At 37.6% G+C, this 27,149-nt stretch overlaps 2 protein-coding genes across 9 annotated transcripts in view; both read left to right on the top strand.

Annotated features, from left to right (window-relative positions):
• ATR (ATR checkpoint kinase) overlaps positions 1-1,127 on the top strand; it is a 41,761-nt gene extending 40,634 nt beyond the window's left edge. For all 4 annotated transcript variants that reach the window (XM_075098840.1, XM_075098839.1, XM_075098841.1 and 1 more), the window contains one exon: positions 457-1,127. In XM_075098840.1, coding sequence (XP_074954941.1) covers positions 457-630 — 174 coding nt within the window. In that variant the 3' untranslated portion in view covers positions 631-1,127. The remainder of the gene's footprint in view (positions 1-456) is intronic.
• A 1,077-nt stretch (positions 1,128-2,204) lies between these two features.
• The window catches only part of XRN1 (5'-3' exoribonuclease 1), a 37,175-nt gene continuing 12,230 nt past the window's right edge, over positions 2,205-27,149 (top strand). For 2 of the 5 annotated variants that reach the window (XM_075098844.1, XM_075098843.1), the window contains exons 1-28: positions 2,214-2,377; positions 5,123-5,355; positions 6,584-6,681; positions 7,046-7,155; positions 7,241-7,351; positions 7,593-7,675; positions 9,907-9,994; positions 10,117-10,285; positions 10,500-10,567; positions 11,535-11,669; positions 13,046-13,112; positions 14,952-15,057; positions 15,418-15,507; positions 15,664-15,820; positions 16,144-16,263; positions 17,297-17,466; positions 18,297-18,417; positions 18,515-18,613; positions 20,290-20,393; positions 20,901-21,032; positions 21,756-21,918; positions 22,360-22,473; positions 22,936-23,034; positions 23,195-23,310; positions 24,169-24,315; positions 24,679-24,768; positions 25,769-25,904; positions 26,664-26,720. In XM_075098844.1, coding sequence (XP_074954945.1) covers positions 2,303-2,377; positions 5,123-5,355; positions 6,584-6,681; positions 7,046-7,155; positions 7,241-7,351; positions 7,593-7,675; positions 9,907-9,994; positions 10,117-10,285; positions 10,500-10,567; positions 11,535-11,669; positions 13,046-13,112; positions 14,952-15,057; positions 15,418-15,507; positions 15,664-15,820; positions 16,144-16,263; positions 17,297-17,466; positions 18,297-18,417; positions 18,515-18,613; positions 20,290-20,393; positions 20,901-21,032; positions 21,756-21,918; positions 22,360-22,473; positions 22,936-23,034; positions 23,195-23,310; positions 24,169-24,315; positions 24,679-24,768; positions 25,769-25,904; positions 26,664-26,720 — 3,258 coding nt within the window. In that variant the 5' untranslated portion in view covers positions 2,214-2,302. Of the gene's footprint in view, positions 2,378-5,122; positions 5,356-6,583; positions 6,682-7,045; positions 7,156-7,240; positions 7,352-7,592; positions 7,676-9,906; positions 9,995-10,116; positions 10,286-10,499; positions 10,568-11,534; positions 11,670-13,045; positions 13,113-14,951; positions 15,058-15,417; positions 15,508-15,663; positions 15,821-16,143; positions 16,264-17,296; positions 17,467-18,296; positions 18,418-18,514; positions 18,614-20,289; positions 20,394-20,900; positions 21,033-21,755; positions 21,919-22,359; positions 22,474-22,935; positions 23,035-23,194; positions 23,311-24,168; positions 24,316-24,678; positions 24,769-25,768; positions 25,905-26,663; positions 26,721-27,149 lie in introns of all 5 variants that reach the window. The other 3 variants (XM_075098847.1, XM_075098845.1, XM_075098846.1) reach the window with 3 other exon arrangements.

Below are 27,149 nucleotides of genomic sequence, written 5' to 3'. Positions count from 1 at the left end.
CTCGGAACAGCTCATCTTGAGTTGCTCGTCACAACCTGTTATTGGACTTCTTCGTTTTCAGTTGCTTATCATTTTGGCTTAAGTTTTCCAGAATAGGTGTCTTTAATTTTATCCAGAATTCTAAGAAAAAGGCTGGGAAAACTTGGCATTTATTGGAAAGTGCTTGTATGAAATAAAGCATTCTAACACTTTCAAATACATTTGCATAGCTTTTTCAGTCTTCTGTGGTAAATTTAATCTGTAAAAATATAAGGCAAAAGTTTATAACTTGCCCAATAATTATCCATTTTAAAGAATGATTTTAAAAAGTGGGTATCTTTTATTTTCAAAGTAACTGGTGTGGAGATCTGGTGTTTGTATTAAATTAGCATACAGACTTCAAAAGCATCCTAATAAATACTTTAAGAAGTGGAAGTCCATGGATAGTAGCAATATTTTTTTGTTCTTTGTTTCCAGGCTAAAACCCATGTCCTTGACATAGAACAACGGCTGCAAGGTGTCATTAAGACGAGAAACAGAATAAAAGGATTGCCCTTATCTATTGAAGGGCATGTTCATTACCTTATTCAAGAAGCAAGTGATGACAACCTGCTCTGCCAGATGTATATGGGCTGGGCTCCATATATGTGAAACTGTTCACTTCGGAATGACACCATTCACAGGTGGTGTAGCTGTAATATTCTTGAAGGTATTAATCAGCGGTAACTGGTTACTTATATTGATTTCTGATGGCAAGCAGCAGAACAGCCCAAAATCTATGTAAGATATACAATACACTTGCAAGTACGAATGAATATGCTTGCAGGTGTGCAAGGTGTTACGACTTGTGTTTTGTATACATTTGGAAGGCAGGACATAGGGACTGCTTAAAAATTAGACCGTGCAAGTGTCTGCAAGTTTCTTATGTACATACCTACTCTGACTGTATCAAAAAATTTTGCAATGGTGGACGAATGCACTCTAACTTTATGAAGTACTGTATATTTTTGTAAAGATTTTTCTCATTCAGCTTACATGATTAATGTCAGATTTTCTGAAGTTTTACACTGGTATGATGTAAAGTGGTTCTTTCAACTCATTATTTTTAGAAAGCCCTTCTGAACAATGAGTATTTCTTTTCAGCAGTAGACCTTGAATTCTGGTGTTCTTTGACTTCCATACGGCCTGGCTACGTCTAGAAAAGCACTGGGGATCTTAAATCTTATGCTGAAGAAACTGGTGAAGTGCTACCATGTTCTGGAACTTTCCTTTGCCCTTGCCTGCTGTGCTGAGAAACCCAGGTGAGGGAAATGACACACAGCTGCAAGTTGGAGGACCCTGGCATGATGGCTGTCACACCAGTGCAGCAGGCACAGCATAGTATCTGCGACTTTAACATGCTCTCAGGCTCCTGAGGGTTCTGGACAGGCCCTCTCTTCCCTGCCTTGTAAAAAGTGTGGCTGTAGGCAGTGTTTTGCAGACTCCGTTTCAGAAAAAGTGCTTTAATATGGACAAGAATAAGTACATTCAGAAAGCATTATAGCGATTTACAGTAATGGTTGCTTCTCTCGGCCTCCAAACTGTAGAGAAATGAGGGGGGAGATAGGGAAAAAAATTAGACTTTTATAATTGGATATCATTTGTTTCTGTTCTGAGAGGAAAACAATGCCATTTATTTTTAACACATTGGTGCTATGTTACAAGACTCAAGTATGAGTCCAGCTGAAATCCAGACCCTTTGGGGAGTAAATCTAAATAATGGGTTCACAGCTGCCTCTACTGCCTTCGTTTCCCTGGGCCACTAGTGGGTGATCTGCTGCAGCTGTTGTCACCGTCTCATAAACATCAAGATTTCTCCAAGTAGGATCTTTGGAACCTACTCCCAGCTCTTCCGTTGTGGGGTTACGTTACCTTTCACAGGCTTTATCGTTACAGCAGGGTGTGCAGAAAACCTCGCCCCGCACAGTGCAGCAGCCGCCGTTTTCCGTTGCACGGGCCCGGCCCTGTTCCTCGCGGCAGGCTCGGCACGGGGGCACGCCGCGCTCCCGTGGGCTGGCGGGCGGGGGCGATGCCTCACGGGTGGGCGATGGCGGCTGACTGACCGCGGCCCCCGACGGACCGGGAAGGAGCTGGGGGAGGCGGAGACCACACCGCGCCGCTCTGCCCGGCGCTCTCTATGGTCGGCGCGGGGCGCTCTGCGCGGCGCTCGCTGGCGCGGGCGGCCCGGCCCGGCTGTCAGTACGGCGCGCCGGAAGGAGGGCGGAGCGCGGCCCGCGGTTGTTTGGGGCCGCCGGGGCCGTGAGGGCTGCGGGCGGTGCCGGCGATGGGGGTCCCCAAGTTCTACCGGTGGATCTCGGAGCGGTACCCCTGCCTCAGCCAGGTGCTGAAGGAGCATCAGGTGAGCGGGCAGCAGAGCGCCGCCGCCTGCCCGGGGCCTGCTTGCGCCGGGCGGAGGGGGGTCCTGACCGGCCCCTCGGCGGGGCGAGGGAGTGGGCCTCGTCCCGGGCCGGGCTTGGGGGGGCCGGGACTGCGGGGCTGAGTTGCAGCCAAGGCCGGCTCGCCGAGAGACGGGTGGGCGCCGGGCGGGCGGCCGGCAGCCTCCGTGTGTTCCTTCCTTCGTCACCCGCAGCGCGGCCGTGGCCGTAGCCGGCTCCCCGCGGCCGGGCTCCCCTTTCGCTTTTGCTTCCCCGGCGGCCGCGCTCCAACCTCCGGGGCCCCTCGGAGGTTCCGCCGGCGGCTCGTCCCTCCCCGCCCCCACCCCGGGAGCAGGAGGTCGGGGTTTCCTCGTCACCGGGCTCGGAGAAGTTCCAGCTGCTGACGAGGAACGGCACAGTGATGATGAGGGACAGGTTTTACAGCTCTGCTGCCTCTCCTTGTCGTTGCGTGCGTCAGTTTGTATTCGTAGCAAAACCGAGAAGTACGTTAAAGCCTGAAAATGGAAAGCTGTAAATAACGCTTTTAATAGTCGGGCAGAAAAGGCTTGTTTCCGGAGAAATCACGTTTGGTACCTGTCAGACGCAAGCTCTGAACTTTTTTCTATCATTTTCAGCTGTCGTTACGGATGTGGCTGTATGCACTGAATAAAGATGTTCCGAGATGAGCTGGGTGATGATTAAAGGCAGGCTTGAGCGTTAATAAAACTTTCTTAAATAGGTAGCATTTTAAAAGATTAAATAGCTGTTGTATCAACATATATAACGTGTCCTACTTGCATGATTCCAAACCTGGATGTTGGAGCCTTCCTTCTAGTTTCAAAGCAGTTTTCAAAGCTTAGGTCTTTGCTTATGATTTGGTGGATTTCACTACAGTGTCTCATATCGCCTGTGTAGCAAGGTGGCAGCAGTGTGTGTTGGCTTTTCAGCTGTTCTGTTAAGCGCCTGGGCTGCTCACTGAAATTGGTGGCAGTTTTAAACTTCTGAAGAACTGCGAACTGTGGCAGCTGAGGGAATCGGCATGTGTCTGCTCTACCCAGGGGAAGAGCAGCAGGGCACAGGACCCAGGATGCTTTCTGAAAGAGGTTGTTGGAGCTCTAAAGGCAAACAGAAAGCACAACTCCACCTGGTATGCTGGTGCTGATGCTATTCTCTAGTTAGTCTTTCTGAAGACTAGGTGATGTTGTTAACTTATGTGGAATACTTACACTGTATAAAACAGAAAAGAAAATGCCTAGATTGTTATCTGTAATATTAAGCTGTATGCCCATTTTTCCTTTTCTCTGCTAGACCGCTTGAGTAAAGACTGACACATACTAGCATCTAGATTAGGGTTCCTGTTTGCTATTACAGAAAAAACTACCCAGAATAAAAAGCAATTCCTATGCAAAACACAGTATTATTTTTAAATCATGTTATAGCCATGCGTCTTGAAAGGTCATCTCTTTTCCACGTATATGTTGCTTCCATATAAAAGCTTTAGTCTTCTTCTCTTTAGACTGCTGCCTGTGCAATGCCCTGCTCTTTTCTTGTCTGAAAGTGGTGCCTGTGTGGATGATGTAGTGTTTGAGCATGTTGAGAGCAGTTTGATTACTGAATTTAACTGTTCTGTAGATCATTATGAACACAGCAGACCAAGTATTGCAGATGACTGGAGATCCTTCCTGATGCTGCCTCTTGTTTCTTCTCTTTGTCATTCCTCTTTCTGAAACAGAGTTCTTTCTCTTAAATCTGGATGATAAATAAAAGTCCAATAACGTGCCTTTCAAAATTATATAAAGATATGTCAGCAGCACTATTACAGAAAATTATGAAAATTTAGCAGTGCCTTTTTCCAGTTGTAAAAATGGGAGGAATTTTATGAACAGTCATATTGGTGGATTAAAGAATAGATTTGTTTATTGCAAATTACTCTTGTGCATGTTTGGTGTGTTTTAACTACAAAAAGGTAGATAACAGCCCCTTTGCTTCTTGTGTTCAGCAGTGTTTGTGCTCTATATGTCCCTTGTGTACATTTGGAGAGGGTTTGTTCCTTTAAAAGAAAGTTGGGCTGATGCAAATAAGGCTGTTAGAAGAACAGAGAACTAGACAGAAAAGAAAACGAGTTTGGAAAGTGTGGGAAAGAAATTGATGTTGGTAAGTCTACTGCTTTTAGTGTTAACTGTGGCTCTCTAGGCTCACAGGTGGCTCTTAGTGAAGCTAAAGAGGCAGCATGCAGGGGTCATGGTAGGCACTGGTTAACAGGCGGGGGGAGCCCTAAAGCTGCTTAAGCTGGCTTTGCTTTTGAAACACTGTTGGAGACTGCATACTCAGTTTTGTAGTTTTTATTTATAGTGAAGCTATGCAAGATTGAATCCGTGAAATGTGTGGTGTTAATAAAAAAATTATTTCTTCCTGAAAAGTGTGATTTTTATTTGCTTTGCCCATATACAATGTAGAAGGTTGGCCAAGCACAGAATTCCTGAGGTACCAGAAACAATCAGGATATGATAGGAATCTCTTCTTCACTGGGAAAATCATAATAATGGATTATAAGTGCAGGCAAATCCATAACCAATCAAGATATTCTTAGCCTGTTGGTGTGCAGTAGGTTCCAGGGAGGTCTTCCCACCTCACCTTGTTTCCAGAGTTCATTAGTTTCAGCCATGCCTTGGGCAGTGATTGCATTGCTTCAGCTGTCACCAAATGGGTACTAACTGTGGCTTTTGTAGATTCCAGAATTTGACAACTTATACCTGGACATGAATGGTATTATACATCAGTGTTCACATCCAAATGATGACGATGTTCACTTCAGAATCTCAGAAGATAAGATTTTTGCTGATATTTTTCACTATTTGGAAGTACTATTTCGTATTATTAAACCAAGGAAGGTTTTCTTCATGGCAGTTGATGGAGTAGCTCCAAGAGCAAAAATGAATCAGCAGCGTGGGAGACGTTTTAGGTGAGAATATTTGTTCTTGCTCTGTCTTTAGGATAGTAAACACTTTAAAAAAACCCAAACCATTTATTTCAATGTATGCCATGAAAATTAAAATATGAGTGGTCATGCCTTTGATAGTAGCTTTAATTTTTAGTTAAATGAGGGTAGCTACCTGTAAAATGTTAATACTTAAAACCAGGATTCCAAAAAGGAAAGTTTGCTTCTTACTTAGATTTTTATCTCTGTGTGTGGAACTTGGGTGCAGGGAGAGCTTTTTTTCCTATGAAATTTTCTGTGAAAGAAATCTGCAGTGGAGCTCTTGCAGATGTCTCCAACAGCTTCATAACCTGTGAGTGTCTTTGGTATTTGTGAATGCTAATTCTAGATACGCCTTTTTGGTAACTATAATGGAATGTTGTTTGACAGTCATAGAAGAAATGAAGTTTCTAATGAACTACTGGTTTCCTGTTGATACTAGTTAGCAATTTTGCTCAAATACAGAGCTGCAAGTAGTTTTCACAGTGTTAAGAATTACATTAATGTTTTGGGAGATGTGGAGGGTTTTTTGAAGGCTGCTGTAAGGAAACAAAGCCAGTGGTCAGAGAGTACAAGGGTGGTGAGTGAAATGCAACAGAAACAAACTGGGGGAAAGGAAGAAGAGAAAATATTTTCAAGCTACTGTGGTTTTTTGGTGGGTTGGGTTTTTGGGGGAAAAAAAAGGAAGTTGAGAGGAAGAAGAGTTTAAGAAAGAGTTCTAAATAGAAAATTGGAGTGGAATTGAAAGATGAGAATCTTAAGAAATTGGCTTCTCTTTTTCTGGTTCAAAAGTGTTTACAAAAATCTTTGGCCAAGAAAGGCTAGTTTGTTTGTTTCTCCATAACTGGTGGTGATAAGTTGTTAGTTCACCCCTCCTTACCCCCATGGTATTCCAAACTTGCTGCTTACTTTAACTACATTACTGTTACTGTTCTAGGATAGCATTTTTAGATGTTTAGATCCCATGTATTCCTACTGTTTCAATGTTAATTTGCTTTCATTGTGATCAGGCAGGAAAAAAAGCTAATATTAAAATTTCCATTTTTATTAGAAACAAGTTCAAACTCCATTCAGAAGGTAAATTCCACCCCCCCCATTAAAATATATCAACTGTAGGTATTTTGTCAGTAAAACTGTACCTAGGTTATTAACATGTGAGTGTTGATTGATGATGCTTTCTCTACTCCCTCTCTCCAACCCTGTTCTGTTTTAGATCAGCAAAAGAGGCAGAGGACAAAATAAAAAAGGCATTAGAAAAGGGAGAAACTCTCCCTACAGAAGCCAGATTTGACTCCAACTGTATTACACCAGGTAAGATAATTTGTTAATTGTTTAAATTTAAGTGTTTAGGTTTATGTTTTTTCCATCTATATTTTTGCACTATTTTCCTGTCCTGAAGCTTTTTTTTTTTTTTTTAAATTAGAGGACAGAATCAATAAAGGCTCAAGTAAGATGGGAAGACAAGTTTTAATAACTTTTAGTAGGGTTGAAATACTGTCTCGTTCTAAACAAATTTTTAGATTGCTATGGAAAAAATGAAACCTTGGGAAAAAAAAAAACAGCTGTTCCCTTCATCTCTTGCAGAATTTTTTTTTTATTAATACTTTTGATATGTAAATGAAATTTTGAATGACTAGTGAAAAGCTTTGTATTTAACTTAGATTTCTGTTTTCAGGAACTGAATTCATGGCCAGATTGCATGAGCATCTTAAATATTTTGTAAATATGAAGATTTCCACAGACAAATCCTGGCAAGGAGTAACAGTCTACTTATCAGGCCATGAGGTCATTGTATTTTGTTAATATTTTATTATAAATAAATTTTTATTTTATAGAAAAATACTCATAAATTTTGGGGCTTTTTGTGCAGACTCCGGGGGAAGGTGAGCATAAAATTATGGAGTTCATCAGATCAGAAAAAGCAAAGCCCCATCATGATCCAAATACAAGACACTGTCTCTATGGCTTAGATGCTGACTTGGTATGTGCATTTAAAATAATACAAACAACAGACATTTATAAAGAGTGTACGTCTTTGATGTCTTCCTAAGCGCACAGGGTTCTAAAATGTTATTAAATGAGCATGTAATTTTGTATTCCTGCAAACTTCTGAATTTGTAATGAACGACAACAGCAAAATTTCTTTATACTGCTCAAATCTTAAAGTAACAATTTAAAAAATAATAACGAAGTAAGACCTTTCTAATATCTTTTTATAATAGATTATGCTGGGATTAACAAGTCATGAGGCACACTTTGCGCTCTTAAGAGAAGAAGTCAGATTTGGTGGTAAAAAATCTCAAAGGTGAACTGATTTAACTTTACTCTTATTTTGTATATGATGAAATTAAATCCAAAAGACACTGGGTCACTAGAACTTTTTTTTATTGATTGCATACTAAATAAAGTGTTGGTTTATATTTGTGTTAGAAAATACATGAAATTAGAGAAATCAACTTTGGAAATTGTGCATTTGAATTCATATACGTGAGAAAATGTATGCTGTCAGGACAGCTGATAAAAAAATCCTTAGAGCTTTGGTGCGTTGTGCTTCTTTCTTCGTGTTATGAATGGAGCAGCCCAGGCTGTACTGACATTGTTCCCGTAATTGTCTTGTGCAGATACTGAGTTTTTAAAATGTATTTATATCTCTGAGGTTTTATGCATCTAAGTAAATTACTAGAATAATTACTAAAATAAACTCTTAAAGTTTCTGACTGGATGCTGTCATTCTGGGTTTGCCCATTTGAACTAACTTGTGGGCTATAACTGGTCAGAACAAGGTGATCTGTTCCAGAACTGTGCATGTACGTGGGGCTATTCTGAAGTAATAGAGAAATTAATTTTATAACTGTTACTGTGGCTAGGTTCCTTCTTTGAAGGACCTTTAAGCATATATTTGGTGGATAAACGGAGAAGGTGGGAGAGACAGAGAGAAATACACTTTTTTGATACAAAAAGGATTTTGGATAATACAGTGATAAGTCATATAAAATGTTTACATAAATGCGTCATTTTTGCTAATAAACAAATTTTTTTTATTGCCGAGGACAATAAGATAAACATCAGAAATAAGTATTCTTTTTATAGCCTTCCACAGTCAATTTTTCACTAATACTCATTCTGGTGATAGTGTTGGCATGTAACATTTTTTTACATTTTTTAAAAGAACTTAAGTCTAATCAAAGAAAAATGTCATTTTCCTTTTTTTTTTTTAATAAACTAATATAAAAGGAAAATGTGGTCACCTTTTGAGGGATTAATCAAATAAAGTATGAAATCAAAAGGCAAGGTATCATCATATTTTTTTCCCTCAAGCGTTGTTCCATAGTTGGCTTCTGTTGTAATTTCTGGATAATATTTCTCATGACAGGAATTTACTTCCAGAAGTTACAGGAATTGCCTTCTGCCACTATGGTCACTTTTATGAGTACTTACAGTTGGAAATTTAAAAATACATACTAATTAATATCTGTCAGTAATTTCTTGATTGAGAGAAATTATTTGTTTTATCAGGATTTTCAAGTCCAGTGTAATGAAGAATAAGGGGCAAAATGTCTCTAGAGTCTTAGAGCATCAATCTGGATTTACCAATATGAGAATTACATTTAAAAAGTGACAGAATTGGGTCTGAAGTTCTATGCAGCCCAAGTGTAGCTCAGAGTTCATCTTAGTAGTCTTCATATAAGCTTGTGTATCACACACATCTTCCTCAGAGGGTTTTGGCCAAAACCTGCTATGTAAGTGTATGTGTGAATACACAGATGTTCATGCTGGTTTGTCTTTGGAGGTGGTCCCAGCTAGTTAGAGCATCTACAAGGTGAAACAGTCCTTTACAAATTTAAAATGCATCAGTCTTTAGCTTGTCAGTTTTTTGGTGTAGGTATTAACTGATTTTGGCCTAACATTGGCTTAAGCATTAAGTAATTTTAGTGAAGAGAGGAACAGAAGGCAGAATATATGTTGACTAATTTACACCATAAACAAACAGTGGGTTTGTCACTTTTTTGGTGCTGTGTTGAAGCCACCAGGTAATACACATGGAGTGTATTTTCAAGTTAGGCATATTCTTTTCTTACAAGAAGTATTTCAAATGACTGCAGATGTAACACAGCCAGTTTAGGCATGAGTCTGTGTACTCTGTATGTGCTCAGAGACTAGTTCTGCAACACCTTAAAATATATTGGTTTGGTTCAAAGTTAGGTTAGGTTGTCCCTTTTTTGGGCAATGGGATAATTACTTAGAAAAACAGACAATGCAACGTGGAACTCCACAAAGCTGCCCTCTTTTCTCTAAGCTAGCTATTTTCCTTATAGTGTGGTCACATCTGCTGTTTAGAAGATTCTACTGCAAAATTTTGTAGACTCAAACCAGATGAATCCTAAAATACATTCAAAGATATGTTTATACATTATTTCTTCTCCAAGGATATAATCCTAGTAAGAGTACTTGGATTTAGGTAACCTTGGACTTGTTAATATTCATATTGAAAGTGTGTTTATAAATAATTAACTTAATGTTTTGAATAATTTATAGAGCATGTGCACCAGAGGAAACCACATTTCATTTACTGCACTTATCACTGATGAGAGAATATATTGATTATGAATTTTCACCAGTAAAAGTAAGTTCTAATGGAGCTGTGATTGAAGAAATGTGTGAGGTCTTTTTATGTAAACATGGTAATAAAAATTATGCTCCTGTGGTTTTTTCCTTTTTTTTTCTTTTTTTTTTTTCCATCCTCAGGACAAGATTTCCTTTGAATATGATATTGAAAGAATAATAGATGATTGGATCTTAATGGGTTTCCTTGTAGGAAATGATTTTATTCCTCATCTACCTCACTTACACATTAATCATGATGCACTGCCGCTACTTTATAGAACATATATGGCAATCTTGCCAGAACTGGGAGGTAAGAACTCTTAAGTTTAGTTGTGGAAAGTAGAAACATTAACACAAGGCCAATATTTATTGACCTTTTTAGCCATGTTAGAATGTTTAGCATTTATTACACTCTTTTCAGACAGCCAGCGAGATTGCATTCTATTATCTGTGGGGCATTTAAATTGAAAATTTTTAATTGTTAAATTGTTAATTTAAAAACCCGTAATTTATTTTCCTAATAGGTTACATAAATGAAAACGGATATCTGAATTTAAAACGTTTTGAGAAGTATCTCACGAGATTGTCAGATGTAAGTAACTTCAAAATTACAGTATGGTCTGTTGAATATAACCCCAATATAGGGCCCTAAAATACACCGTGCTGTAGTTTTAATGAACTGTTAAATGACTGTGTTTCACAAGTTGTTCAGTCAGCTGTTTTATCATTTAACTGATGGAATCCAATCAGTCACTGTCTCATCGTACCATAACATAAGAGGAAAAAGGATTCACCACTAGAGTCATGGTCCTCCATTCTCATTGAGTAATGAGTGGCAGTACTGGGCAAAGCGTGCTGCAGGCAGCAATATTCTTTGTGTCCCCTGCTGGTTAGTTTCTTGTGGGGTAAGCTATGTCTGAAGATCTTGGAGGGCAATATTTTTTTGCAAGGTTTTTTAAATGAAAATCACTGGTAAAGAGCAGTGAAGCATTAGTATCTCTGAGGCAAGCATCAGCATTCTTCATGAACTACCTGGTGTACAGGAGGCAAACCTGTTAAGTGCCGCTGCAGTAACGCATCCTAGAGAGGAGGAAAGTTATAGGCCATGTGGAAATGGAAAGGTCTCAGCCTTCTGCTGAACCTGGAAGGAGGAAGTTCATCTGGTGTCCCTGCTTCAGCCCTGTCTTCTGATTCTTGAGTAGAACTATGAAAGCATTGGGTATGTGGCACAAGACTATTACCCAGACCCTATAAACTTCTACTGCTTCTGGAGTTGATAGTGAAGTGTGAAAGTTACCTAACTCTTTTTGTTAGCCATTGTGGCCTTACTGAAGGAAAACAAAATATGGCTTGGGTATATGTTACATATTGCTAAGAAAAAAGATTATTTTTTATATATATTAATCTATTAGTTTAGTTGTAGCTCTAGGGCAAAATGTTTATGTACGAATTAGTCTAGATGTGATCTAATGCAACTACTGAAAAGACATTGTTAATGTAGCACTCTAAATTTAGTGTCCCTCAAATATTTCTAAACTCATTTCAATCTTTCTGCACAGTTTGATCGCGAACACTTCAGTGAGGTCTTTGTAGACCTAAAATGGTTCGAAAGTAAAGTAGGCAATAAATACCTCAACGAGGCAGCTGGTATTGCAGCAGAAGAAGCCAGAAAAAACAAACAGAAGAAACAAAAGGTTAGTGTTTCACATATGCAATGTTGGAAATAAGAATGTTACTTTTTGCAAATCAGTAATTTGATCTTAGGCAAATTAAATGGCATAAACCTCTGTTTTGAGATTTTTTTTTTTGAGATCAGAAAAGGTAATAAAATGTAACATTTGAGGAACTGCCCGTATGCATTGCTGGTTGTGAGTAATGAAATGGCTATGTCAAGGTGAAGTTCTCATGATTTTTGAAACTTGTAAACCTGTAACTTAATACTTTACGTCAGTTTATCTGTTTCTCAAGAGCAGCAAAACTTACTTCTGGGTGAGTTATGGTCAAACTTGCTATGCTTTGTAATTTTATGTTTTAACGCATAGCCTGCTGGAAGTGTATCGTATTTCACATACACTCATAGGTCATTTATGCATGTCTTGGCATTGGCCAACTATTTGATAATGAATAGATGAATAGCCATGTCATTGGTGTGAGGTATCTTAGATTGGTTATTAAACTTGCAATTCTGGATATAAGTAATTAATAAGGAACAGCGCCTTTCTCTGTATCTTGACTTTGCCCTACTGTCATGTTCCCCACCACCACCTCCATTGGCTATCCTTCAATATATGCCTTCAGCAGTGCATAGAGTAGCAGCAGGGAATTCCTTCACGTGTAATCTGTCACTGTATATCATTATCCTGTTCTTTAGTGCAGTTTGTGGTTTGTAAGAGCAAGATGTTAGCTCTTCCTTTAATAAGGTATGCTTTATTTGTGGTTGTTTTCTTTGCCACAGAAGTTTGGAGCAGCTGTATAGTATTAGCTAGCCATCTTGACTGATCCTTTGAATGGCAGTGACAGTCAGGAGCTTGCATATCTCAGGTACAGGGGAAAGGGCCATCTTAATGATTCTGCTATTGAAAGCTACTCAGTGTTGTACACAAAAGACAGTGTGTAGTGTGAGAATGAAGTGAATGTTTGGCTTGTTTGACTAAAACAGAATTTCTTGTATCATTACTTCCCACAACTGTAATTTGAACTCTTAAAAATTTACTGAATAAAAATTTGGTTGCATACTGGGGCTGTGGCACAATGCATGATGTAGGTTAAAATGCTTAAATGTGTACTGCACCGTTTTGGAAATAGTTGTGTTTTAGAAAACAAATATTCAGATATTTTTTAAAGGTAGCTGAGATTTCATTTGAGACTGCTCCTTTGTCTGATATGTATGGATAAATTAATTTTCCCTAGGCAATTACAAGAGAAGGAAATGTAGTGGGTTTTATACTAAACAATAATAATATTTATACATCTTGATTATAGCATTTTGAGTTGCAGATTATATGGTTGTGGATTAGGTATGTGCATATTATTCTGTATTTTTACTTTATCTCAAATATTAATTTAATAGGCTCAGGAAAATTCTATATGTTTGGCTGCTTTAGAAAAAAATGAAAGTGAAGTTGTGACCCCTAAAAGTAAGTGCAAATAATTTTTCCGTATAACAAAAAAAAACATGTTAATTTGTGTATAGATTTGGAAGACCTGTAAGACTTTCATGTCAGAGATGACCTGAATCTAAATGAAAGTGTGATGTGGTCAGCTATTGCAAAATGGAACGGCCTATCACTGGTTTATAGTGAGAGCAAGTGGGACTAAAGCTTTTGAAGTGCTTCATATCTGCCCAGTATTTCCATGATGTGTTAAAGGAAGGAATGAGCAAATCGTCAACAATATTATGTTTTTAACAATTCTATACCTAGGTACTTTATCATTCAGGTGGGGACAAATGAACAGGTTTTTATACAGCTTTGGGGTTTTTGGTTGTGTTGATTACATTTTAAACTCACAGAATCACAGAATGGTGGGGGTTGGAAGGGACCTCTAGAGATCATCTTGTCCAACCCCCCTGCTTGAGCAGGCACACCCAGAGCAGGGGGCACAGGAACGCATCCAGGCAGGTTTTGAATGTCTCCAGGGAAGGAGATTCCACAGCCTCCCCGGGCAGCCTGTGCCCCTGCTCTGGCACCCTCATAGGAAAGAATTTTTTTCATATTGAGGTGGAACTTCCTGTGTTCCAACTTGTGCCCATGGCCCCTTGGCCTGTTCTTGGGCACCACTGAAAAGAGTCTGGCCCCATCCTCTTGACACCCACCCTTCAGATATTTATAAGCATTGACAAGGTCTCCCCTCAGTCTTCTCTTCTCCAGGCTGAACAAACCCAAGTCTCTCAGCCTTTTCTCATACGAGACATGCTCCAGTCCCCTGATCATCTTTGTATATCTCTGCTGGACTCTGTCCAGTAGTTCTCTGTCTCTCTTGAACTGCGGAGCCCAGAACTGGACACAGCACTCCAAATGTGGCCTCACTAGGGCTGAGTAGAGGGGGAGGATAACCTCCCTCGACCTGCTGGCCACACTCCTTTTAATGCATCCCAGGATACCATTGGCCTTCTTGGCCACAAGGGCACATTGCTGACTCATGGTCAACTTGCTGTCAACCAGCACTCCCAGGTCCTTCTCAGCAGAGCTGCTTTCCAGCAGGTCAATGCCTAACCTGTACCAGCGCATGGGGGTGTTCTGCCCCAGGTGCAGGACCTTGCACTTGCTCTTGTTGAATTTCATGAGGTTCCCCTTGGCCCAGCTCTCCAGCCTGTCCAGGTCTCTCTGAATGGCAGCACAGCCTTCTGGTGTATCAGCCGCTCCTCCCAGCTTGGTATCGTCAGCAAACTTGCTGAGGGGACACTGTCCCTTTGTCCAGGTCATTGATGAATATGTTGAGCAGGACCCCTGGGGAACACCACGAGTTACAGGCCTCCAACCAGGCTCTGCCCTGTTGATCACAACCCTCTGAGCTCTGCAGTTCAGCCAGTTCACAACCCACCTCACTGCCCACTCACCTAACTCATTCCACTTGTAGGATGTGTTTTTTGCTCATGTTTTGAAACTTAATGTCAAAAATGTATAAATATTATTCCATGATATAAGACAATGCTGCTGAAAAAAATTACATTTTAAAATCTATTTTAATGTGTTCTAAATTACTTTCTGATGGCTTATATTCTCTGCTCTGTTTGTGTAATTGGACTACAAAATGGGTCGCTTGTCTTTAAAGGGGAAAAAAAAAGTTCCAGACTTCCTCTGGGTAAAGAATTTGTTTGGTGGTTTCATGTTACTTTCAGTGCAAGGAAGGTGTGATCACCTGTAACTGTGAATTGAGGAATAAAGTTAAGGCATCAAGTCAAAACTGAATGTCTTCAAACTTTATTGTAGTGGAGAAGTGAATGTTAATCCTTTTTTTCATGACTGCTTTTTCAGCTGTGTTGGAAGATGAACCAGAGGATGATGATCTGTTTGAAACTGAGTTTAGGCAATACAAAAGAACTTACTACATGACAAAAATGGGTGTAGAAGTAGTTTCTGAGTAAGTGTATGCTTTTTCTTGTTTCTTTTTCTTTTAAGTGCAAAAGTCAAGTCTTTGCATATGTCCAGTACAACACAGAATATTCATTCATGTTGAAAGCAGAGAACACATGGCAGTGTACTGCAGGGGTGATGCTTTTGGCTAATGCAAGAAGAGCTGCAAGTCAAGTTTCCTGTAAGAAGTATTTGAGGACCAGAGACAAAAAAAATCCATTAGTATTAAATGAATCTAGAAAACCACAGTCTTATTAGGTTCCCAAAATGCTCTGTCTTCATTCCTGTGTACCCAGGTGCTCAGTAATTTTTATATACCAGTGAAAATAGGGAAAAACTAATAAGTATCATTCCTTTTTCTTTTAAGTGACTTCTTGGCTGATCAAGCTGAATGTTATGTCCAGGCAATACAATGGATTTTGCATTATTATTACCATGGAGTTCAGTCATGGAGCTGGTAAGAAAAATTGTCAAATGAGAAATTGCTTAAAGATTGAGCAATATTTCACCTTGTATGGTGGAACATTTGATACAGTTCTGTTTGTTTCTGATCTGTGAACACTGCTGTGCTGGAATTAAGTAACTTAAGAGGGGTTTTTTTTTTTCCCTGCAGGTATTATCCTTATCATTATGCACCTTATCTGTCAGACATTCGCAACATCGGTGAACTCAATATCAAATTTGAACTGGGAAAACCTTTCATGCCATTTGAACAGCTTCTTGCTGTGCTTCCAGCAGCTAGCAAAGATCTGCTACCTAAATGCTACCAGGTAGGATTTAGGATTAAAGTGCATTTATTGTTGCTTAGTAGTTGTCTGCTTTATTTTGAAGTAACTCTTTTCTTTATATTTTTGCATGTCCTCTCAGTGATAGTCTACCTCTAAATTTTAGGTGTATTTCTATTCCTTACTATTCTTAGTACATTAGGAAGTTCATAATAAATACAATTTCAGACTAGAGCAGTTAAATGATAAATGTTGAATTCCCGTTCAGCATTGAAGTGGTTTTAATACCAGCCTTCTCCTCTCTCTTCCTAGAATTAGTGCTAAATTGTCTCTGATACTGTTTAATTCCTCTGTTTTATTTTTCCTAGCATTTGATGATCAGTCAAGACTCTCCTATTATAGAATATTATCCACCGGATTTTAAAACTGACCTAAATGGAAAACAGCAAGAATGGGAAGCTGTAGTATTAATCCCGTTTATTGATGAGGTAAGTTCTTTCAACATCTGCTGTCTCTAAAAGCTTCATAACAAATCTGCTAAACTTCTTAAATAATCAACAGTTAGACATACAATTAAATGGAAATTTAAATTAACACTTGATAAGACCACAAAAAAATACAAATGTTCGCTGCCTGGAGAGTAAGTCTAGATTAAATTACCACAAGCAAAGTTAGCTCCAAGTGACAGAAGTCTTAAGTAGGGGATGTGGACTTTTTGTTGTTTGTTCATGTTTTTAATCAGTTATTCAAATACTTAGTTTCAGATTTTTTGAGAAAAAAATTCTATTCCTATATACCTATAAAAATACAGAATGTCTGTAGGTAAAATAGAAGAAACACTTGTAAAAACACTGTGGTTTTTTTCCAGAAAATTTCTTCACATGAACACCAATAATGGATGGAAGACTTTAAGTAGAAATCAAACAGTAAAACATTAATGGAGAGGAATAAAATAATAACGTTTTCCTTTCTCATATAGGGAAACAATATTATATACATTGTTGTAGCAGCTTTTATCAGATTAAATTTGAGCACATCAAAGAGTGGATGAAAATAAAAGTGCAGATTAGATGTTAAGATATATACAGTTGGTGGCGTCTGCCTATCAATTGTTTCCCTAGTTCGCAGTGAAAGGTTGACAGGACTTAGTAGTTTCACAAAAGACAACAGTTGCTACTTGAATGACCCATAAGGCTTTGAAGCTTTTTCAATAGTTGTTTTGCAGAATTTTATGATAACATCTAAAATATTTTTAATATTTCTTTGTATGTTAAACGTAAAAGGCAAAATACGCCTAGCCTTTGGAAGATATTTGCAAAAAAGTAATCTTTATTTTCCAAAGCCATTCCATTGTAATTGTCTAATTTTTATCAGAGAGCTGGGACATGAGGAAGGGTGAGGCTGCAGTTAGAAAATTAACACATTAACCAGAAGAGTATAGGTACCCACTTTCCCAATGTACACATTTCCTTACTAATTTTTGTTGCCAGTTTCATATACGCTAATTTCTCTAAAATTTAGAAACGACTGCTACAGGCCATGGAATCCTGTAATAAGTGCCTAAAAGAAGAGGAGAAACAGAGAAATACTCACAGTGCTTGCCTAATGTACTGGTATGACAAAGATGCAGAGTTCCAGTACATGTCACCATGGCCAGAGAAATTCCCTGCAATAGAAAGATGTCATACGAGGTAACGCTGGCATAACTATTTTAGGGTAGACTAAAAGTAGTTAGAATTACTTTTATTAGCTTCTTAACTAAAACTTGTGTATGCCAATATATACACTGAAAAATGAAAAATGTTGGATTAGATGTTACTTGTTGTGGATGGCACGGTAAAAGTATTTGTCCCTTCAAATGTTACTTTTGCAAAACAGGTGAACAAATACTAAGTTGGCAAGAACACTCTAGAGAATTAATAAACTTTGTATGACACAGAGGATGAAAGACTGGTACAAATATCTGATGATAGTGATGACTTATCAGCACGCTAACTCCAGACCATATGTAAAAAAAATCTAAGCATTTGGATCCAGTGCAGAGAGTTGAAAACAAATGTGTTGTTCACTTCCCGCTCAATGAAAGTAGCCAGCTTTACTTAACACAGGCTGAGGTTTCAAGATTAAATGGAAACATAACCTTAACTGTAGTCAAACTTAAAGCAAAATAGGGGAGGAATGCCTGCTGGAGGATTACACTCAGTGAAGAATGGATAGTTGTGAAGATGAATGATACCGTATGGAACCGTTGCTAGTTTAGCATTTAACAATAACAATTAAAATAGTGAGATTGGGTCAAATCATGACTTGAAGTTTTGTCTTTTTTCTGAACAAGTAGTCTTTGCAGCAATAGCATGGGTTTTTATAGTCCTTTGTAGAGCTTCCAAGTGGCTTAAGGTAATTGCCTCCATACAGGAAAGTAAAAGGGTTTGTCAATTAATGAATGTTTGAATGAGTAATGAGAATTTCTAAAGCTAAAGGTCAATCTGTATGAGCAAACGTTGTGCAACTTGTTTTTTAGGTATAAAACAATACCTTTGGATGCTTGGCATGTAGAAATAACCAACAATAAGATAACTAAAATCAACAAGAGTGCGTTATATTTTTGTGGATTTCCTACTTTAAAGCACATTAAACATAAGGTAAAAGATTTCTCTCTTCTGACATTTTTGATTGTATTTAATAGATAACTATGTAAGAGTTCAAGTAAGTTTTATGTGCTGTTTTGCTTTTACACAGTTCTACCTTAGAAAAAGTGGCGTGCAGGTTTTTCAGCAAAGCAGCCACGGAGAGAACATGATGTTAGAAATCATAGCTGATGAGAACTCAAAAGAACAGGTAAGCATTTTGCTCCTAACAAAAAAAAAAACCAAAACCCCCAGAAAACCCCAGACAAAAAAATAGTCTGAAAAGACTGAATTTGGTAAGTAGTCAGATTTGAAATGCTGGTTATTTATATCTTCTCAATAGTGTATTATAGGGGAAAAACATTTGTAGTAGTGCTGAAAAAATTTTTAAAAATATTTTAATCCCCAAGCATTTCTTTAAAAATAATGGTTAAATACATTGAATAGTTAATTTAAAAGAATACCTTTAGATTTTTTTAAAACTTTGTTTAACTAGTAATGCTTTGATTTCAAAACAAGCTTTATGTATAAGTTGTTAAAGTTTGATGAATAGAAAGGAAGGTGAAATACACCCTTATGCTCAAGGCCATAGAATTAATTGCTGGAATAAGAATACTTAAGTTCTTGGCTCCTAGCCCAAAACTGAGACCATTAGGTGGTAGTATTCTTGGTATATATTTTGAAAATATCAATGATATTAGTTCACACTGAAAGCTTTTGTTGACTATTGGAGTCAATAGGAAAAAAACAAAGTTCAATAGTATTAAAACACTAAATTTGTGCAGGGAACAATGTATAATTTTGGGAATCTACTGGAAGATTTAAATTTGTCCTGACTTCAAAATATTAAATGTCACTCCCTGTAGTAGAGTTTCTGGCATTTCTGTGTGGTAGCCATCAGGTGTTCTCAGGTAGGGAGTTGGCAAGGCTCATTCTTGACTAATTAAGAGTTGGTAATGGTATAAATGCAAGGAAGCAGAGTCTCCAGACCAATGCCCCTTGTCTTTGTGTGTAGCTGAGCATATAGACACTTCTTTTTAAATCAGTCCCTTTTCATCAACAAATCAGACTTACGCCTTCCACTTAAATGAGACTGTTTTATAGAGGAATTAGAGGAAAGAGTTGATGCAGAGACATTAAGAAGCAAAATATTTTTATTAAATCCTTTAAAAGCCAGCTCTATTTCATAATCAAAAATATCAGGTAACAAAAGACAAATCCAGGAAAAGTAAAAAGTTTCAGAGATAAATAAATAAAACCATGAAAGGAGAGAGGAGGAAACATGATAGGGTTTTGCAGTAGGGAGACAGGGAGAGTGTATTTTCAAGATATGTGGCAAAGAGAATTTGCCACAATATTAAATGAAAAAATAGCAGAAACTCACTGGAAAAACAGAACATAATGTGAGACTAAAATTACAGATGCTAGCAAAGTCCTGGACATAAGTGCTGTTTCTTTATTTCAGTGAGATACCAAAGTAAAATCTATGGTACAAAATATTTCACTAATCTCAAACTGTCGGTTTGATTATTGTGTCCCACAGACACAAATAGTTTGAGGTGATTTAACAAAGAAGTACATAGTAAGCCTACACCAGAAATGTAAATCAACCCAGATTTTCAAACTACCATATGCTATATGTAAAGAGCCACACTTGGAATACAGAGCTTTGTCCTAAAAAATGAGATATGATTCTCCGTTTCTAACCAGATTGTGTAATATGTATGAAAACATAATTTAATAAGATAAAATGAGCTTTTTATTCTGCAAGAAAACCTGTTCTTTAACTCAGGTAGTTCTTACTGCAAAAACAGTTTGAAAATATTTTAACAAAAATCTTTTGATATGTTAAGCAATTAGTAATAATACCTTCTGTTTTTTTTTCAGATGGTAGAGAATGTTGCCAGTTTGGTACTTGGAAAGCGTGTTTTTGTTAACTGGCCACACCTTGAAGAAGCCAGAGTTGTTGCTGTGTCAGATGGAGAAACTAAGTAAGAGACGTTTCATAGAACAGTTGTTCGTCATCTTTATTGTTTTATTCAAAATAAGTTCCTTAGGTTGTTCAAAACTTTTGGTTTTATTGTAATACTTGCTACGAGCAAATTAGTCCAGATGTATCAAAGGCACTTGGTGGAACAATCTTTGTTGGACGTCATTCTGAGGTTTGGTTTTCTCTGTAGAAGTCAGTATTTTGCTATAGAGGCAGAAGTTCAGGCAGGCTCATTCTTAATTTTGAGGGAAAAATGCGTGCACAGAAATCCACACGGAATAGTGTAAAAGAGAACATTTCTATACAATCTTCGTTTCAGCACATGCAGTGGTATGTTTTATAAAAAATATCCCATGTGACCTGTTGTGGAAGGGATAGAGGGAACAATGCTGCAAGTTTTCCGTGTCCTTAGTGAGTAATTTCTAACCATTTTAAGTTTTGCTCACAATTGGTTATGTCTAGATTAATCTTATCCTGTTAAATTCATACCTGTCATAATATTCTCAAGGTTTTATTTGGAAGAACCACATGGCACTCAGAAGCTTTACATGGGAAATGCAGTGCCCCCGACTAAAGTGGCATACGTTGGCGACAAGGAACAAAGCATGTGGTTAAAAGAAATTCAAGGCATTTCAGAGCAGTAAGTAACTTTGAAAATTAAAGCATAACTTTACATTTTATGGCTTAGCTATGTTTTGTTGCTGTATTACAGACCAAAGTAGCAGAGAAGAGCTGCTGCATACTTGATGATAAAGGTTAATGAGTTTGCTGGAATTTTAAGAAAACAACATAAAAGAACTTATGCTGAAATTTCAGATTATATGGAGTTAGTCCCTGGGTACTTAAAGTTAGATGCTGTTACAAAAGAATTCTCGAATGAGTTGCAGTATTTACTCTCCCACTCGATTTTTCTGTTCTGGTCTTAGTAATCTTCAGTTGTAGGAAGTATATAGAATGGAGTCATACAGTATCAAGTTAAAATGTCAATAGCTTAGCATGGTTAAATTTTAATACGGCTCTTGCTCTTCTAGAGTGTGGGTGCCTAGTGGAACTCCACTGGGTTACAGCAGCTTGCCATTTTATTGTCTGTCATTTGAGTTAACTGCCTTAATTACCCCTAACCCTTCCCACTGTAAAGGTAAAGTGTGTTTAACACACTTAGCTATGTGGTGATGGCTGTGCAACAACGGATAAGCAATTGGTTAAGCCATTTTTTCTGGTTTGGGTTTTTTTTTAATAAAACAGGAAACAAACCATTAGAATCCTTTTGTTAAGAGTATTTTTTTTTCCAGGAACTTAATTCCACCCTCTGGATTCAGTTCTGGTTATTGTAATCAATCTAAATGTTCTGTTTTGTATTCAGTTACCAGAGAAGAAAAGGAATAATTATTCATGAAACATCAATAGTTGTATATGCTCAGTTACTCACTGGTAATAGATATCAGCTACGCCAAAATGGAGAAGTTTATTTAGAGAAGCAGTGGTCAAAACAAGTTCTTCCTTTTGTTTACCAAACTGTTGTTAAGGTAAATATACAAGTTCAGTATGTTCTTGCACATAGCTCCTTACTCCATTGGGGCAGGGTAGGTGGGAGTGGGGGAAGAGTATATGCTTCTTTAAAACAAAAAAATTTTTTTTAAAAAAGCATCTCAATATTTTTATTGTATAAAAAATGTAACTTGCTTAGGCAAGTATTTTGTCACAAAATTTGGGACCCTGTTGCATAGTTTAGAGATCTTAGTGAAAAAATGGCTTTTGCAATCTTTTTACTGATGATATTTTGAATGAAGTACAGTAGTGGTGCTCTATGAGGTAGCATAATTGCTTGTGTAACAGCATTTGTAATATAGCATTAACTTCTTTGCCTTCAATGAATTATTTCAGGCTCAGATAATATTTAGAATAAGCATCTATCTATATGAAACTGAATGATGTTTAACATGATCAGTTTTCTCTTTTTCATATAGGATATCAAAGCCTTTGACTCTCGTTTTTCAAACATCAAAACTTTGGATGACTTGTTTCCTCCTGGAAGTACGGCCTTTATGCTGGGATCTCCTTACTACGGCTGCATAGGAGAAGTTAGTTCCAATAATTTCTTTTTTTTTTTCCCCTAGGTGTCTTTATTTGCCAGCCTAAAATAATCTAAGATATTCTGTGGCAGTAGTGGTCATTTGCTAGCTAAAATCTTAAGTCAGTGATTCCCTGGTGGTTTAGTCAGAGGAGGATGGGGTTGTTCTGCTTCCCCTATCACTGTTGCTGGCATTACAGGAAAAAGGTAGCATAGCTTGAATGCAGGATTATTTTTATAAATTATTTGGGGTGATTTGCAATACTTAGAGTTCCCATTTTGGACTGTTTTCAGTCACAGATTCCTTTGATGTAGTGCTACTTGTTGTGTACAGGTCATGGCAAGATGATGAATCCCAAGGCATCTCTGTGCCTACTGCAGCAAAACTGGTGATAAAGTAGACTACAAGGTCTACGATCCAAAGACGGCTATTTTTAAATAACATTTTTAATGTGTTGTGTTTCTCTCCAAGGTTCAGGATTCACGTGATGTGATCACAGAAGGTAGAATTCGTGTAGTTTTCAATATTCCATGTGAACCCCAGCTTGATCCTTTAATACAGAACCAGCATGTAAGTGCTTCTCATTTTCCAGCAAAAGCTTAAACAACGTGTCAAATATATTTTGCAATAGTAAATGTCTTTAAGGGGTGCTTCCATATTATTCATTTGCCTTACCTAAAAATCCTTATCCTTCGGGAATTGCCAATATTTTTCTTTGTTTGTTTTAAAGAAATATTCTGTGAAATACAATCCTGCATATATTTTGGCCAGCCGTCTTGGAGTAAGTGGATATCTTGTCTCCAGATTTACAGGGAGTATCTTTATTGGAAGAGGATCAAAGAAAAAGTAAGTTTTCTTTGTGATTTTTGACTGTAGAGAAGCTTCTAAATTCTGGTAAAAGTCTACAGAATTTCTGCTATGTTTAAGTGCTGTTCTTATCAGGTGTAGAACTGTTTCATAACATGAAGCTTTCTTTAAAGTATATTTCTGTAAACTAAATTAATATGCAGTGTTTTTCTCTCCTATCAAAAACATCTTTTTAGTTTTTGTTTACTGGAGAGTTCTATTGGCTTTAGTATTGTAGAAAAACAGAAACTGACTTTCCTGGATAGCTATTTGCACAATTGAAGCAGGAGTTTGAACTATTTGGCACACATCTCATTTCATTGTACTTATCAGTACTGCTAATATAAAGGGATAATAATTGTGCCTCTAATTTTTCTGAAGAACCAGTTAAAGGCTAAAATTGTTTAAAATATATAAAGGATGCAACCCCTATGGTCCTCTGAATGCCAGAATTGTGGTTTCCTAAGACAGCTCACTAAAGAAGCGGTTGATGCATGAGCATCTTCTTGTGATTTAATGTGTACATTTGTTCCCCACTGATTGTTCAGGGACATTCTTCTACATCTTGGTAAATGCCAGGTAGATTTTAGTTGATTAGATCTCAATTAAGGAAGAAGGGTAGAATATTCCATACCCTCATTTGCCATAAGGTAGGGGTATGCATGTGGACAGCTACTGTAGCACAGCTCATGCCCTGTAACATTTACAGCTGTCAGGGTGCTAACAAGTAAGCAATACAAAGAATTAATTTTTTTCTGTGGTTTAAGGCTGAGGATGTATGTTTATGTGGGTTTTTTAATGTATGTACACGCACACATATGCATTACTGCAAGTTAATAAACTTTGTTTTATTTCCAGTCCTCACGGAGATCACAAAGCAAATGTGGGGCTAAACCTGAAGTTCAATAAGAAAAATGAAGAAGTTCCTGGCTATACTAAGAAAGTTGGAAACGAATGGATGTATTCTTCTGCAGTAGAACAACTACTTGCTGAGTATTTAGAAAGGTGTATATTGGATATGAACTTCACCCAGATTATCTACCTTTGTATCAGTCTTCAGATTTTGTTCTTTGAACACATCTTCTAAGAACTAAGTCTGCTTGAAGATTGCTTGATGGAATTTCTTTTATTCCAATATTCTCCTTCCACCAGTCCCTCCTTCTAAGGAAAACCATGTGTTGGGATAGAGTAGTTTTGTCAGCAGCTAACCCTTGACAAATGAGCAGTATGACACTAAATTAAGTTAAAAAAAAAAACAACATCTGGGCTTCAGAGATTTTGGAGCCCAACAAAGTTTGTTTTGATGATGCTTTTTTGTGGTCCATGCTGATGCAAAACTAAATTTTTCTTCCATTTATTCATTTTTAGGGTCCCTGAACTATTTAATTATATAGCCAAGAATAGCCAGGAGGATATCTTCTATGAAGATGATATTTGGCCTGGAGAGGATGAGAATGGGTAAGCCATCTTTCTCCATTTTCTTTTTTTTTTGTTTCCTAGAATAGTAGAACAGAGGCCAACAACATTGTGAAGTTGGTGATAATCATATAGTGGCTGCTCTGTAACTGAAACCTTGCTGCTCCTTGAGCAGCATGATTGTTCAGTGATGACTCTGAAAAAATTACCAGAATGTTGTACCTTCCAGTTGTGGAGTCCAAGTCTCGGTCAGACTCTCATCTCAAGTCCAAGAAATGAGAAATCTAATTTTCGATGGCTAATTCATAATTCTTGCTTTTAAAGTAACCTTCGGTAAGCATAGTTATGAATAGTCACAAAGTCACCAAAAGATCATTTTTTCAAAATAAATAATAATTTTAATTGTTTAAGTTCACATTGAATTTGAAAAATAACACGTACAGAATTTAAAGTACTTTGCACGTTTTCAGTATACATTCAGTTTCATGGGAGACAAGGTTCCAGATACAGGATAATGACATTACAAAAAGCTTTTATTATTAGCTAGCAAGACCTATTCACAGGCTTGAGTTGGTAAGTCTGCAAGATCCTGCACTCCACAGGACTCTTACCGGGCAGATATACCATTGTGGGACTCTTCTATGATAGGAATGTCGGGTTTGTGCTCCGTTTTACCAGAGAGGCATGCCCTGAAGTTCTTTTTTACTGTGTTGGGAGAAACAAATGGTCACAGAACCTTTAATCATAGCTGGACATGGGTAGTGGATTGGATGCAAATCTAATTTACTGAACACTTATAAATAGTTTTCCCCTCTCCCTCTCCAAATCTCAGGTTTTAGTTTTGAAACAGTATTGCGTGATTCAGATTATTCTTTTTTAAACCCTATTGTAAACTCATACAGAACTCTTAAATTCTGTAACTTTATGAATGTATACAAGCATTGTGTCTATATCATAATAGTTGACTGATTAAATCAGGGAACATGGTAAAATGCTTCGTTTATGCAGTTAAAAGTTTTTATTCACATCATTTTTTATTTAGAGCCGAGAAAGTCCAAGAAATTGTTGCCTGGTTAAAGGCACATCCTGTGTCTGCTTTGTCTCGCTCATCTTGTGACTTGCAAATTTTGGATGCAGCCATTGTTGAGAAAATTGAAGAAGAAATAGAGAAATGCAAGGTATGCACCTTGATATCATTGTGAGCAGGGGTGAACCAAAAAGCAGCTGCTCATTATTTTCTAGGTTCTTGAATTAGAATAAGACAATTGAAAATTACTTGTCATACACACAAAAAAAAAATACAGAATGTAATGTAAGGTCTGAATTTGTAATAAGAATTGTCCCAGAAATTCAGAAGACCTCATTATTAATCTTTGTAATTGGCTCTCTCTTTTTGAGGCGATTCAGCAGCATTAGTCCATACTCTGAACCCTGCCTTTTAGTGATTTCAGAAAGGAACAGGTGTCAGTGTATATTCTGAACTACCGAAGTGCTGTTTCTAAGTGCAATCCCAGCTGTTCTTCCTTTGCAGTTTCTCTTTGGTCTGAGGAAAATTAGAAGGTTATTTCCTGAAGGCCACAGATCAAAAAACAGGCCAAGGAAATTACAAAAGCAAAAGCTAAAGGCAAAGCCACATGAAATAATGGGCTGATATCTTTGGAATTACTTGCAGGGACATGATAATAACATTGGTGTGAATTCTGGAATTAGCCAAACAGTGGAAATGCTTTGGTAACAAATCAGTGATGTTTTTAAAACATCTAATGTTTTTTAAACATTCTAATTTAAAACATTCTAATGACTTCATGAAAGCTGTATACCTTCAACTAAAAGAAACAAAAGAATTCTACATTATCTTTTCAGGTGTTTTGTTGTACCTGAAATCCAGTGTTGGTTCCTACACTAGTTTATAATGACTTTCTGTTCCTTTCCTTTAGCAGAGAAAGAGCAACAAGAAGGTGCGAGTAACTGTGAAACCCCACTTGCTGTACAGAGTAAGTGATGTGAAAAGGGTTTTTCCAGTTCAGTTGTCCAGATTGTATTTATTTCACCTAAGCACACTTTCAGTGTCTGGAATTTTAGGACAGTATTGATGGAAGAAAAAGTTTTATGATGCCTTCTAGAAAATCAGTTTGAGAGCAGTAGTCTGTCTCTAAAAGGAGAGAATTTCTACTAACTACAAACTCTGTCATGTACTATAATGACTTTCAGTTCTTTTCTACCTTCTGTCCTTCATGCTTCTACAGTTCCTATCGGCTGTATGATGAAGGCAACATAAAATATACTTTCCATTTGTCTCTCCTTCCCTGTTTTGCTTTTTGTTCAATTCTTGACATATGACCACCTGCTCCTCCTGCCTACTATTTCACAGATACCTGTGTTACTGATACAGGCAGGTTATGCGTGATGGTTTTGTCTAAATT

Source organism: Phalacrocorax aristotelis, chromosome 7, assembly GCF_949628215.1.
Source record: "Phalacrocorax aristotelis chromosome 7, bGulAri2.1, whole genome shotgun sequence".
Classification (NCBI taxonomy): domain Eukaryota; kingdom Metazoa; phylum Chordata; class Aves; order Suliformes; family Phalacrocoracidae; genus Phalacrocorax; species Phalacrocorax aristotelis.
Note: the sequence above shows the minus strand (reverse complement) of the source record. Positions and strands in the feature narration are given on the sequence as shown.